This window comes from Toxotes jaculatrix, chromosome 3, assembly GCF_017976425.1.
Source record: "Toxotes jaculatrix isolate fToxJac2 chromosome 3, fToxJac2.pri, whole genome shotgun sequence".
Taxonomy (NCBI): Eukaryota; Metazoa; Chordata; class Actinopteri; family Toxotidae; genus Toxotes; species Toxotes jaculatrix.
The window spans coordinates 21,580,493-21,595,685 of record NC_054396.1 but is presented as its reverse complement, the minus strand read 5'-3'; the positions used below and the strand labels follow the sequence as shown (position 1 = coordinate 21,595,685).

Here is a 15,193-nt window from a genome sequence, read left to right as displayed (position 1 = left end):
GCCTGAAATAAGGCCAGAAAAAGTTATTTAGTAATTAATTTGTGAGAAATATGGGCTAAAACTGTAGTAAATTTGCAAGCCTAAAAAGATGAATTTCTAAAATGTTGTAGTGAATTCAGAGGCTACAAGGAAGTAAACAAAACTGAAAGTTGTCTCCACCTGTAGTCGGTAAATGGAAAAAGGAGTTAATGGTTTTGTGATGTAATGGCTCCACTCACTGGCCATAAATAGTACTACATGCTGCGATGGACAGAGAAAGGATCTGATGAAGGTTTCTCGCTGCTGTTTTCCCACATTTATGGCTGAGATGATGAATGTGAGCAACAGCTCACATCTATCAACTTTGTGGTTTACTGTAAACGGAGACAAATACAGATTTTCGAATAACAGTAAGTGTATTAAATTAACATTTCATTGACATGAAGTCTATTTACTTGTCAAAATATCAATTTACCACCTCCTTGTTAAAAATTAGTCACTGTGCACTGCATCATTGCTAAACCTCTAAGTAATTTGAATACATTTCTTTTGGCAGTTTCCTTTGGAAAGCTATAATGGGCAGAAAGAAACTTACAATCAGAGATGTAGCCGACAATTATTTTCACAATCGATTAATCTGCCTATTATTTTTTCGATTTGTCGTTTAGCCGCCAGCAAGAGCCAGAGCCAAGGTCGAGGTCTTCAGATGTCTGTTTTGTTCGACCAAAAGTTCCAACACCCAAAAAATATTTATTTTCAGTGATAAATGGACTGAAAAGGGCAGAGAAGCAGGGAATCCCGTGATTTAAAAATCAGACAATATCTGTCATCGTTTCACTACTTTTGCATTAAAAAATACGGAAATGGTTAAATCGATGATCAAAACAGTTGGTGATTATTTTTTGTCAATCTACAAATCGTTTCAGCTCTACTCATATTGCTGTGCTGATTAAGAGTTGGATAAAAAAAAAAAAAAACTATAATGAAATCAATTGTTTCTAACAATATATAAACAAAATCTATAATAAATATAATGATAACAAATATTCTATTTTTATAGCCTCCGGAAATGTATTTTGTTGTAGCGATTTCAAAATACAAGTCCTCCCCGTGGTCACGTGACTCCTCTGTTTACAGACATCCGGAGAAACATGGAGGACACTACTGGCAGTAATCCCCAATCTCTTGGATTTACAGAGAAATTAAAGTCTTGGCTTTCTTGGTCATGGACTTACGTGTGCTTCATTTGGTTCGGCATGGTGCTGATCATGATATACGTGCTGTGGAGCCCGCTGAAACTGCAGGAAACTCTTACCTCAGGTGAATTAATGCAGCTGCTAGCTAGCTATTGTGTTAGCCTCCGGGTGCCTGGCTTTAGCTGACAGTAAGCGGGGGCTGTTATTGGTTTGACAGTTCGTTGTCTGAGTGACAAATAGATTAGACCTTCCGGTTAGATTCATGTCGAGTATTTAAATGTCTATTGTCAGACACTAGTTGCAACATTTTTCTAACAGCAGGAAATGGTGCAGCCTGTGCTGTTTGTTGTCAAGATTCAGTATTTTATTGCTGTGTTTGTGTTGTTTACAGTGTTGGTGGGTGGGTATGGGTCTGATATACTTTGCTATACTTAATCTAAGACCAATATATGTATATAATTTTTTCTGTTAGTATATAGCTGTTGTTGACCATTTTGTATTGCATGGACACTAACCTTTCACAGCTCTGGTTGCACTGATGGCACAGAACTGTCTTCTCTTTTCCTCCTTTCAGCCTCAGTGTTTTTAAATACACTGACCCCTAAATTTTATGTGGCTCTCACTGGAACCTCCTCTCTCATCTCTGGACTCATCCTTGTGAGTTAATGCCTCAATTATTATATTTCTTGCCCCACGGATGCAATTATAATTATCCACTTTTTGTAAGAGTATATTTGCTTTAGGCCACTTAGAGAATAGGTTCACAATTTTTTAATTCTGTCTTACAACAGTTGTTGCCCATATGCACATTCAGTGAGTTTTGCTTACAGTAATCATTCATCTTGGGCACACTGGACACTAAGATTTCCCTTAATTTGAATGGAAGTGATGAGAGTCCACAGGTCTTGTTCTGTACAAAAGTACATGCAGCAGTTTATCTGAAGTTAATATGTGGCTTTAGCAGTCAAAGTTTGACTCAAAGGATATCTTCCAAAATTACAGTCTTTTTACTAAAAAAATATCCCAGTTTGTGTTGCACTGGACAGTGTTTGCTTTGTTTCTTGTTGAAAAACTGTCAACCTATCCTTTAATGAACACATTTTGCAATACTCATTGTCTTAAATTCTGATTCACACTCAGGAACCCAAGATTAGATGCACAGATGAAGCCTAGTTTTAGAGGACCATTAGTATTAAATGAATTTTCATTCTGGCCTTACAGAGATTCAGGTCAGAAAGATTTATTAAACTTGAAAGCAACACGTGATGTGCAAGGTGGACAGATTTTTGGTAGGGAAACAAAGAAAAATAGGTGATACTCATCAATTAGAAATGTCTTGCCCTAGAGTTCATTATAGTGGCAAATCCTTGTGTCTGTCTGCATTTTTTGGCAGTTTGGTTAGTTTTGTGCTGGTTGCATGACAGGAGAAGTTAAGAAACCACTAGTCTAATTATGACAGTAATTACCACTAAGGGATAACTGAGCAATTGTTGTCTTGTCATATACTTTTTGTAAAATGTGTCACCATATGTATTCCCATCACAGATATTTGAGTGGTGGTATTTTCGTAAATATGGGACCTCGTTCATTGAACAAGTGTCAGTGAGCCACCTGCGTCCTCTCCTGGGAGGAGTGGAGAGCAGCTCCACCACTGGTCTGTTCTCATCAGTTAATGGAGAAGCAGAGCCTAGGCCCAGTGTTTCAGGTAAATGTGTATGTAATACAAACTGTTACAGCAAAAGTAATCATAATACTCCTAATACTAATAACAATATCATCCTTTTGCTAGAGTGCAAGGTCTGGAGGAACCCTTTGAATCTGTTCAGAGGAGCAGAATACAACAGGTATGTATCGGTTTTAGAGGTATGATTCAGATATAGAGTGCTGTACTTTAAATGGATCGTTCAGAATGTGAAGCTATTTCTAAAGGTGTATACTGTGTCTTTGGTGCAAGTGAATTAATCCAGTTTCATTTGAAACACTGTGGATCATAAAACTGTAGCGAAACTGTTTTGCACTGTGCACTACAGGTACACCTGGGTAACAGGGAAGGAACCCTTAACGTACTATGACATGAACCTGTCTGCTCAAGACCATCAGACCTTCTTCACAGGAGATACTCAACAGTTAAGACCAGAAGATGCTGGTGAGTTTTTATCACATACAGACTAATTCCTCAGTTTAGTAAAGTGTGCAGAAAAGAGAGAAATGGGATATTTTTTTTGTTTTTAAGACCATACAAGTAAAAGACTGTTCTTTCTGGCTTTCTGTTTTCTGTTGTGGAACTGTGGACTTTGATGCTTTCAGGTGAATATGTGTGAGACTTAAGGTCACATCTATAATAAGCCTGAGTTCAACATCTCATTACAGTGATGCAGAAAGCCTGGAGAGAGAGAAATCCTCAAGCCAGGATCAGAGCAGCTTACCAGGCCATAGAAATGAACCATGAGTGAGTCATACTCTTACACAGTTGTATATTATCTCCTTAAATACTGAGTCCATAAACATAATGCTGTATCTTCTAAAGAGTATCTGCTGTTGTAATGCAGTTAAAATGTCTGTTAGAGTACGTTTCTGTAGTAATGCTTGCTTCATTTAGCATAAATGAGCATAAATACATTAATATAATCATATTATGGCCTTTATCATATTATGGCCTTTATGGGTGCTTTCATTCTCAAATTATTGGCTTGGTCGTGTTAAGTTTATGATGTGCATGCAAACACAACTGTTGTCTTCTTGTGTACCACAAAGGAAAATATAATGAGGACGGGCTGTTGAAAATTGCTCCTTTTGTGTCTTACATTTGCGTGTGTGTGTACAGATGTGCTGCAGCCTATGTGCTCTTAGCAGAGGAAGAAGCCACCACTATCACAGAAGCTGAACGACTCTTCAAAAAAGCTCTAAGTATTGGTAAGGATGGATTTGAAAGGACAAACAGTACACTTAGTAGCTAGAGAAGGTTAGCTAACTAGCTTAAGACCAACTACACTCAGCTTAAATCCTGCTTGTACGACATGCTCTGCTACACCTGTGCAGCAAAGCAGTCCACATCACAGGTAAGTATGGTTATAAATAGAACAGACACACCCACACCCACCTGTGGGGGTGTATGTAATATTACATCAATGCATCAGTTCTTTTCCTCTACACAAGATAACAAGATATAGTGAAATGTCTGTCTGTCTGCCATTTCTAATTCTATCAGCGTTTATTCATGTGTTTTGTTTCTTAAATATCTCTTGTTTTCTGTTTGCTATCCACAGCTGGGAAAGATATCAACCTACTGGTCTACATTAAACGCAGACTGGCAATGTGTGCACGCAAGCTAGGACGGATTAAAGAAGCAGTGAAAATGATGAGAGATGTGAGTTTCTATCTGAAGTGGACTCTTTCAGAATAGAACCTTATAGTGCTTACTTCTGTAGTGTGCAGCTTTTCAAATTACTCACACAACTGAGTAACTAACTTAGGTAGCAACATCTACAGTATTTAAGATAGTGGGAGCACAATAGCACTAACAAATTGCATGCTAATGTGTGACGTTGTCTCTCTTTACAGTTAATGAAGGAATTTCCACTGTTGGGAATGTTAAATATACACGAAAACCTCTTGGAGGCACTTCTAGAGCTTCAGGCATATGCTGATGTCCAAGCAGTCCTTGCCAAATACGATGGTTAGACTGAACTAAATAAACATTTAACTTCTCCTGCATCACAGCTCAGCTTACGTTGCATGACCCCAATTTTTTCTGCCTCTGCAGACATCAGCTTGCCAAAATCAGCTACTATATGCTACACATCTGCACTGCTGAAAGCACGGGCTGTGTCAGATAAGTACGTTTCCTTGTGTTAAGTAATGTTTAAAATATCTGTTAGTGCTGAATTTTGCACACAATTAAATATCGGTCTCTCTTAAAACTTAATGTGATGTGTTTGGCTGCAGTGACAGTAGAATAATATCTTTGTGAGCAGAAACAGTGTCTCATATAAGGTATGTTGCCACAGGTTTTCTCCAGAGGCGGCGTCCAGGCGGGGACTAAGCACAGCAGAGATGAATGCTGTGGAGGCCATACACAGAGCTGTTGAGTTTAATCCACATGTGCCAAAGGTCAGTCTAATGAGGGCCACGTAGAGTCTGTGGGCTCGTAAAACCTATCGATCAGGTTGCAATGTGATGTTGGGTTATAAAGTTGAATAAACGCGACTTGACTTGTTGGTGAGTCAGTCATCTTGAAAAGCCTCTGTTACATCTGGCATTAAAATGGCTATCAGAATTAAATCTCCACATAAATTATCAGCAGATTAATCTCAGCCCTGTTATACTCTGTCGAGATTGTATAAAACTGACACTGAGCACCACACTCTCAGTGTGCATTAAAGTAAATTGTCATCCGTGTAGCTTCAATTGGTTTTCTTGTGGATTTTTTAGATTTTTTCTATATTTAATCGGATCACACCAGGCTCATGTGTGTGTAAAGGTCACACACAGAACAAACAGACAAAGCAAGCAGACAGACAAACAGTTCTTTTAGCAAAAGGTTTAGGTGGTGCAACTTTCAAATAGCGCAGCCTTTGTCCCAGACATGCTGTGTGCTGACTGACCTGCAGGTGTCAGTGTAGGTCATCATACAGTGGCGCTCAACTAATTTTATCACAGCTGTAGTGTGAGTTGTAGATTGAAAATCATGGTTTATGTGCTCCCGTCAAATGTGTATTTGCCCTAATCTTCTAACTACTGCAGTATTTTGGGAATCATACATGCATTATGGGTTTTTACAGGTAGTTTAGTTCGAATTTTAAAACTGTAAATATAAAGCGTAACAGATTCATTGGTCACAATAGTGAATAGTAGAGTGCAGCTCTGTTTACGACTGATCCTGGGCACACATGGGACCACACTGGAAAACTGTCTGGCCTTTCACATCAGTTCCCACAGGATTAGGTGTCACATACTCACATGTACACGTACTCAGGTAGTTGCAGCACAGTTTTGTCTTAGTTTAGCCTTTGTAGTGAGGTGTTGTTTCATCTTGTGGACTCCTTTTCTGAGAGAGAGAAAGAGAATCAGTGTGCTTGTGTGCATGGAGGGGGGCAGACGTCAGCCAGCACTTTGATCCAGCCTTTGATTTTAAAGTGAGGGCCCTCATCTTCAATGTCTTTCTAACTGCTCCCTCCCTATCCTGCCCAGAGGCAGCCGTCCTCTCCCCTCTCATCACGTACCCTCATCCTGTTTCTTATCCTCTCATGTTCCCTCATCCTCTCATCCCCTGTTTGAGCCAAACAGTGAGGTCTGAATATGACCACCACTGCCAGCCTTATCAAAATGACTTCTGTGAGTGTAGGTGAATAGCAAAATGACATTTAAACTGAAATTTGTAAAACATCTTTCAAGTATGATTATTGATAAATTCATCTTTTTGTGTTTGACTTGGATATCTGATACCTACTTGGGCCTCATAATAGAGTTGTGTTGAGTTTTAGGATATGAAAATGTACTTGTGCAGTGAAGGAGGGGCGTTCTTGCTTTGTGCTGTTTGACATGTCTGAATGATGAATGACTGTGTAGATTTGACCTTGGTTTCCCAAATAGTGTAGAGACTTGTGCATCCTTTGGTAGAGTTTCGTATTTGATAGGGCAGGTGTGATGTTTACCGTGTTCACCACCTACATTTGACCTGTTAGCAACATCTGCTAATCAGCTAAAAACAGCTGAGGCTGATGGGAATTTCATTGATTTATCAGAAACCATAGAAAACTTTTATAATTTTGACTGGATGATGGCATTCATCCCCCCCCTAAAGGGAGGGGGGGGGGGGGGGGGGGGGGGGGGTTCAGTACTAAATTTCTTCCAGATACTCTGAACCACAAATGTCAACCTGAAAGTGTTTCACCTCTCTTTCACACCTGGGAAACTGCATAAAATTTTGTGCCAATCTAATCTTATTGTCTAATCAGGATTCATCCTTTCAGCTCTATGGATATTGGTACCAAATTCTATGACAGTCTATCTAATACTATATTTCAGGCTGGACCAAAGTGGTTGAACCTACTGACAGATCGGGTGGGTGTGGGTGTGTTATCAAGCAGGTCAAGGAGCTTATATATGAATATCATGCAAGGCTACATCACATGAGCGCATTCAAGCTGCTCAAAAGGCTATACATGACTTAAATCCACATCTACGCACACACGCTTCAATCCCACAGCTGTTTGAGTGCACGCCGTCTTCCTCCCACATGACCCCTTTCCCTTTTCCCTCCCCAGCTCTCCATCTTGCTCCTATTTCCTCTTCCCGTTTGCTCCCTTCTATTTTCCTCTCCTCCTCATCTTCTTGTCCTTCTCTATTTATCCCCCTCTCCTCCACCTCCACCCTTTTCCCCATCTGTCTGTCCGTTCCAATCAGCTTCCCTACCAGCCTGTGGTTAAGAAACTGACAGTTTGCCGGATGCTTGGATAGCTGATCAAGAGTTCCTGCTACCTGAATCTGCTTTTCATTTACATTTACTACCACTTTGGTCCATACCCGTTCATTTTGGAGCAGTCAGGGTGACCCAATCCCATCTACCTTGCTAGTTTATTCCACTTTGGAAGGCAGTTTCTCATCTCACCCCATTCTGGTTGACATACTCTCCTCCAGACCGCCTGTCAAGACTCAGAAATGTGGACCTTTTCTTAGTTTACCTCTGAAATTGGCTTTTTGGTTTGTGAATTGAGACAGAGTAGCATTCCTGGGTTTGCTCTGAATTAAGATGGATGGGGTTTGATTCAGTGAAGGAAAAGGAGGTAGTTACAATTTGCCTCATCCCAGCCCCACTTTAGGACAAATGTTGTGCGTTTTCTGCCACTTTCCACTCTTTCAGTAGAGGTCAGAGTAGCTAATAGCAGCGTTTACTGACTATGAAATTCTTAATCTTTGTTTGTTTTCCTAAACCCAACACCTGTTTGCCTTTGTGTTCTTTCACTGTAAACGTATGTGTTTGTCTGACCCGTTTAGAGCAACCACAAGGCTGATGTCATTGTTGCCTGTGAGTGCCATTGTGAGAGGCAAAGTGCTGCAGATTAGAATCAGAAGGCAGCTTATGAGTTATGCTCTGGGCTTATGACTGCCCAGGGATAAAAGGAGAACACATGAAACTCAATCCCTTCATCAAAGAGGCGACAGGGAGTGGAGAAGCAGACCGAAGAACGAGAGAGGGAGGGAGGCCAGCACACAGGACTGAGGTGTCACCATTTCTAATGCTGTGGCATGTGAGGAAGGACAGCTGAGTGGCCAGTCTCTTCTAAATGGTTAATCTTAAAACACAGAGGACCCAGACCTACATAGGTGCCATACACTGTCCTCTCATTATCAGCAACAGACTAATATGGAGATGGAACAATGTGTAAAACTGTAAATATTTACATGTATCTGTAAATTATCCAGGTTTACCAGAAGAACAAACTGATTCGCTTATGGATTGTAAAAATGCTCAAATCTGAATGAAACTCACCATCCTACCTGCCATTCAGTTCTTCATGCATATCCTGTGTGATATACAGTGCACACAGGATATGTTATTTTTGCAGTTACCATTTGTTTTGTGCTCTAAAACTGAGAAGTGAGGGTTTATTCTTGTTTCTTCTTGGTTGCCCCAAAATTCCCTTTCTAAGGACAAATGAAGGGACAGGTTAAGTGTGTAGGGTTGTTCAGTTAGAGTGAATCTACGCCACAATGTGGTGGTGAAGCAGGTTGATGGAAGGTGACGGACACAGGTGAGGCAGTAGACGTACCATTGGACACTGGACACAGGCTCACTGTCTAGCAAGCTGAAGGAGTATTGCAGACAGCTGGAAAAAAAAGGGATGAGCTAGGTTCAAGAGCCTGGGCAGACTGTTATCATGGGGGTGAGGCTGGAGACAGAGGGTAAGGTAGGGGGAGATGGGTGAAGCAGCATGGTCTGGCTGGCTTGATAGATGGATGGATGGCTGGCTGGCTGAGCCTGTGGCCATGGAAGGGATTAGACAGGATTAGCTATGGGGTAACCTTCCCAAAGTGTCAGTCTGAGATCCAGAGCGCTGTGAAGCTGGCCGCCTGGGAATCCAGCCCAGGGGGCCCCAGCCCTGCACATGGGTTTTGTTTAACACAGACTCTTGCCACACTGGACACCACAGACATAAATCACACAGAGTTGCAGGTTCATCAGAGTCACTGTGCATCTGATGATGAGTTATCCACTGACAAACCTAGTCCTTACTAAGAAATGTATATTGCAGAAAAACAATGCACGATACAATATTCTGTTGTTATTTCTGAATGCTTAGTCCGTGTTATGTCAGAAAGGAGACCTGTTCTATAGGTTGTAACTCTGGGATGTGGGCCTTTGTCAGCACAGTGAACCGACTGACTCACTGGGACAAACTTACACAGTAGGGAAAGAGAGGAAGGGTGAGTGGGGGATGTTACACATTCGTGGAATGAATGTACTGTACTGTAACAATAACACACAGAGCTTTGGAAAGCTTTTCCCTCCCACCTTGAAAAAATTGCAAAATAAGGCTCTCAACAAATACCTCACATGAGAAAAAAAAAATGTTTTCAGTCTGCTGGGAGTAAACCAGAGGGAATTGCACAATAGGATGGAGTAAGTGGTGTGCTGACTGAGAAACATGAAGAAAATGTGAATGAAACTATTAAAGCAGCATGAAGTGATTTGTGACCACAAGGGGGAAGCCTTTTTTAAACCGATCTCACAACAGCACAATTTAGGTTCATGTCTCAGCAAACAAATGCCTTCTTTGTATTGACAACAAATAGCAATAACAACAACATCCCATTGGAGACCTCTATCTCACCACTTGTCATGCGTAAGGATATAAATATTCACAGGTGTTTTAACTGTGGTTTGGCTGATATTCATATTACATGGTACACATCATGGCCGACCAGGTGTCTCCGCCAGCCACAGTGTTCAGATTGTTCACCAACAATTTTATAGCCATTTTAGGCTGGAAATGCAGTGAACTATTGTCTTAACTTCAAGTGGTTTGAACACCAGGCTATGCTTATGTATTAGGCAGGGTTGGCGAGAGCCACTGGGACTTAACCACATAGAAGTATATTCAACCACATAGTTACTACACATAATAACTTCTATGATAAATGATATTTGTGGCTGACTGTGCTGGTTTTGTAGATTGTGAAAGCAAGAGTTAAAACAAACTGTGCATATTACATGCAGATACACAGACTATGGTAGACTCCTATTAAAATATCTGAACCACTGCACATTGTCAGAGTGCTGGATGAAAGTATAAAGTACAGCTGTACCTGGCATTTCTGCTGTGCTTTGCCAAGTTGAAAAGACAGATGACATCTAGATACTGAGTTTATACTGGAAAAAAAATGTATTTCTTCCTCTTTCTTTCTTTAGTACTTATTAGAGATGAAGAGTCTGATCCTGCCTCCAGAGCACATCTTGAAGAGGGGTGACAGTGAGGCAGTGGCATACGCTTTCTTTCACCTGCAGCACTGGAAGAGGGCAGAGGGAGCCTTAAACCTACTACACTGCACCTGGGAGGGCAGTATGTATTAGATCTGCTTCTTTTAATCTACACCACTACTGTTGATTTTGTGGAATTTATGTTGGGTTTTCTTTGTAAGCAATATATTTTTGCTAAGTCTTTGAAAAACCTTCTTTTTGCTCAGAGTCTTTTCGAAGTGAACCCCTGTGTAAGCTCAGATGTCACTATTGTGTAGTACTTTAATCGGGTCCATCCAAAAGTATCTGCTCTTCATTTTTAAATTACTGTGTCATAGGTTTTGTATGCACAACACACCCACACATACTCTAATGCTCATTATACAGGAATGAGACTGTTCCTCACAGGAAGAATTATTGTTATTGTTATATTTTATTAGGATATTAGTATCTTGTCACTCTGTGTTATATTTTGTTATTCAGATGATTTAACTGAAAATTATTTCAGCTGTTATACAGTTTTTCCTACTCGTAGTAAGTCATACTTAATGTCATTTCCTGTTTGCTCCTTTGTCTTTCTAGCCTTCCGGATAATTCCTTACCCACTGGAGAAGGGTCACCTGTTTTACCCTTACCCAGGATGCACAGAAACAGCAGATAGGGAACTACTGCCCTGTAAGCACAATAGCCTAAACTTGCTTACAGTCCATGAATGTGTCTTGAATCCTGTTTGATTATTTAAATAATCATCCTCTCACTATTTTAAACCGTGTCTCTCATCGAAATGCTTCAGTCCTGACTTTCTGTTTCTCTCTTTCTTTCTCCTCTTCGCTGAAGCTTTTCACGAAGTGTCTGTGTACCCAAAGAAAGAGCTCCCCTTCTTCATCCTCTTCACAGCAGGCCTTTGCTCCTTCACTGCCATACTGGCCATGCTCACACATCAGTTCCCTGAGCTCATGGGTGTCTTTGCCAAAGCAGTAAGTATTCAAACTGAACATCTCACAGGTTGTTGTTTTTGAATTTTTAGATGTTAATTCAATCATTTTTTTCATTATGAAACCAATTTTAACTCTAACGCTAACCAGTTATATCTTCATTTTATCTCAGATTTATGCTTTTGTCCTATCCGTGTTCTGTGTGTTGTTTGTAACCTGAACTTTTTAACCCCTGTGGTAATTGCTACCTTCCATCACTGTCAGTAATACTGGAGGCTCACGGGAATCGTAGGCCTGTAAAGTCAGCGTTTTCTGCCAAAACAAGCTTTGGTCCAACTTAAACTATCAGTAATCACAGCTGAACAGTGCAACCTTATCGCCACTGCAAACATATTAGTGTAACTTACAGCCTTAAAGATTTAGAAACTTAAAATACATAACTTCCTTTTACTGTTTATTTATTATAGACGTGCTGTGCTATCTGTTTTGGCCGGTTTGGAAAACTCTTTACTTTGGCTAATCCTTTGTTTATGGTCATCCTGTTTATTAGGGACTGCATTTACAGAGTCATACACACAAGACCACAGAGAACATCTAGTGCTCTTCCTCTTGTTATGGGAAAGATTTGGCACAGATAGGATTTTTATAGCAGGGCAGAGCCTGGTTTGTGTAATGTTCAGATCGAGCGCCTGAAAACCATTGAGGGAGAAACACAGAGGTCCTCACTGCCTTCTGAGGAAGAACAAAGTTCTCTCTATCTGCTGCTCTTGAAAAGAGAATCCAAGCAAGACAAGACAGCGGTGGTGGTTGTGGCAGTCTACCTTTCCCTACCAGACATGTAGAGTGTAGCAGTTGAATATGTTTCATATATTAAATGGGATTAGAGAGCACTTGATTTGCACTGGTCTGGCCAGGATGATATGTCCACTTATGAGACTATTAAAGTGTCAAGTGTATCAAGCACACCTCAAGTGGCTTCAGTGAGAAGCCACATTGTAATATTTTAGAGGACACCTTACTGTTACTAGCTAACCTAAATCACTAACGTGCATTTTAAATGTTCTATTATATACATACCTAATATAATATACTGTATATCCTAGATCTTAATCTTAGATCTAAGTTGATGTAATTTCTGCCTGTAATCATAAAAACATGAGTGATTCAGTTGCTTCTCAAGTTCTAAGTATAATGGAGTCATAATATGCTTAAATACGTTTAGTTTACTTGATTTACAGTTTGAAGGAATGAATTGCCACACTCAGTAGTTGTTTAGATACATTTACTTTTCTCACTGTTTACAAGCAGAAACAGAAAGAGTGTACATGATTGGTTTGCTGTGCACTGTTCTGATGCAACTCAAATGGATTCTATAAATGATGCTTTGCATCTAAACTGCATCCTGTCACCCGAAGAAAACCTTCTTGTGTCTTATCTGACTAATACTGCCAATGCCACGTTTCTTGTTTCCAGAAAGGACAACAGGCTATGAAGTCAAATTTTCTTGTCAAATCTGAAAATAATCAAAATGTAATGAATCGTATTTTCCTATGTTTTACCTTTGGCTTCATAACATTCACTGTGCTGACATATAACATTGTTTTACTGAAATTGTGAGCTTGGTAACTTTTGTGGATTTCTTTGAGTGTTTTACTTAAACATTGTCTAAGAGTGGGAAGAGGTTTTCCTGGCATTCAACTGAAGGCTCATTCTGCTTTTTCTCCGTCTCAGTTCTTCAGCACACTCTTTGCACCCCTGGGTTTCTTCGCAGACAAGATGGAAAGCTTCATGCCGTCCAGTTTTTGGCACCAGCTGACTCGGATCTGACCCCATCTCACACACACACACACTCACACCGCACACAGAGACACACATATACACACCAGTACCACTCCAAACCCTCAGACAAAAAGTGTTTGCTCTCCTGTCTTCAGCATTACTGTCCACTTGCTGCACTGTTACTGATTATGTTGGCTGAGGTTGTATCAACATGACAATACCGCTCTTAAGATGCTCTCCCACAGCAGCCAGAGTTTTTCCAAGAATACATTTAGAGGGTACTATTTGCACCAATTTCACAAGGCCATTCATTTGTTATCATGTTAGCACAGGGCAATTCAAAGTTATTCACTATCCAACAAAGCCTGGCTTTGAATTTGGCACAAACATCTAATTACAAATTTGTCAGAGGCACTTGTCTATTTATTTACAATTATAAATTAAATCACAAATGAACTAAAACTACATGTTTTATGGTCCATGTGGCATTTGGGTTGGGAACCTACGTGTCCTATACGAACCCTCTGTGCCCCGCAGACATCTAGCCGAACAGATTTTAGAAGTCTGTGAGACCTCCTTAAAACAGAGCTGTGATTTACAGCCTTGGAGTGGCTGCAGTGTATACAACACCTCTGCAGTTCAACAGTTGTTACCATGGTATGACACCTCAGCACTATATCACTGGGGCAACCGCCACCCCCACAACATCGAAATGTAAATGGGATCATCACTGGTCACAGTAAGGCCTCTCATGGCATCACCCATTTCTTCTGATTGCACTACACACTGTTATAAGTCAGTGTGTTGGCCAACTGGCAAACAACAATTACACAGGCACCCATTACAACAGACAAAGCACAGTCAATGTAATAAATACCTGTAATTCATAGCATTGCAATAATTCTAAATATATTGTATCAGAGTTCTTCAATGAGGGATATTAACCCTCAATAGCAAAGTAAGACTTATTTTACTTAATACAATTACAAAATTTGTGTCTGTTGGCCAGAAATGGTACATGTGTTGATTCTGCTGTGACTGGGTTAGTTCTTACATTTTTTCCTCTATGACAGATTTGCTTTTCTCTGTTCTGTTAAACTAAATAGGCTGAGATACCAGAATCACCTTGTTGTAAAGCATAATGTAAGAACTATCTGACAGTATAGCAACTTTACAGAAACAAATGTGCCTGGTATGAAATTGTAATAAAACCTGGAAATGTAGTATACAGTATATCCATATTCTCCACGATGGGGATAAAGTAAGACTGTAAAAAATGTAATATTTGAAGTTTATTTAAAAAAAAAAAACATCTACTTTGATGTATAGTAATATTGTGACGTCACATCATCCCAACAATTTATTACAGATATTAACAGGTTATATTGCATTTTTAAACCATTTAACATGGACATGTTTGTTTGACTTTGTCAAGTTTTGTTACTTGATAGCTATTACATTATAGGCAGCTATGAAAATCTACAGCTCATGCCTCAGGATGAACTGTGAGAAACATCATTCGGACACCTCTTCACTCCATGTGCGATTACACAAAAAAAAAAAAAAAAGGTGCCTTTTTAGTACATCACACCAGCTAAACACAGCAATCTGGCATTTACTTTACCTACAATATTGATTTCAAGTTTAGAGGCAAATCTGTAAATAGATGCCTTCAAAACCTGTAACTTCTAATGCAGTTATTTGGTGTCTAATGAGAAACATCCATAGATTTACCAGCCATGTAACAATAGCAAACATTCTGTACATGCACATGATGTAATGGCACATACATGTGTGTTACAATGTTGTAAATTTGGACTATATTGTTAAAAACACTGATCTAA

The 15,193-nt window shown here is 39.9% G+C and overlaps 1 protein-coding gene across 1 annotated transcript; it reads left to right on the top strand.

The window, feature by feature from the left end:
• Positions 1–266: 266 nt before the first annotated feature.
• Positions 267–14,935, top strand: st7l (suppression of tumorigenicity 7 like). The gene is made up of 16 exons (XM_041034638.1): positions 267–389; positions 1,117–1,299; positions 1,750–1,832; positions 2,721–2,880; positions 2,965–3,019; positions 3,206–3,321; positions 3,546–3,624; positions 4,000–4,088; positions 4,442–4,542; positions 4,737–4,851; positions 4,939–5,011; positions 5,183–5,285; positions 10,588–10,738; positions 11,218–11,310; positions 11,473–11,612; positions 13,302–14,935. Exons 1-16 carry the CDS (start codon positions 299–301, stop codon positions 13,395–13,397), a joined length of 1,728 nt encoding a protein of 575 aa, XP_040890572.1. The 5' UTR covers positions 267–298; the 3' UTR covers positions 13,398–14,935.
• The last annotated feature ends 258 nt before the right edge of the window (positions 14,936–15,193 follow it).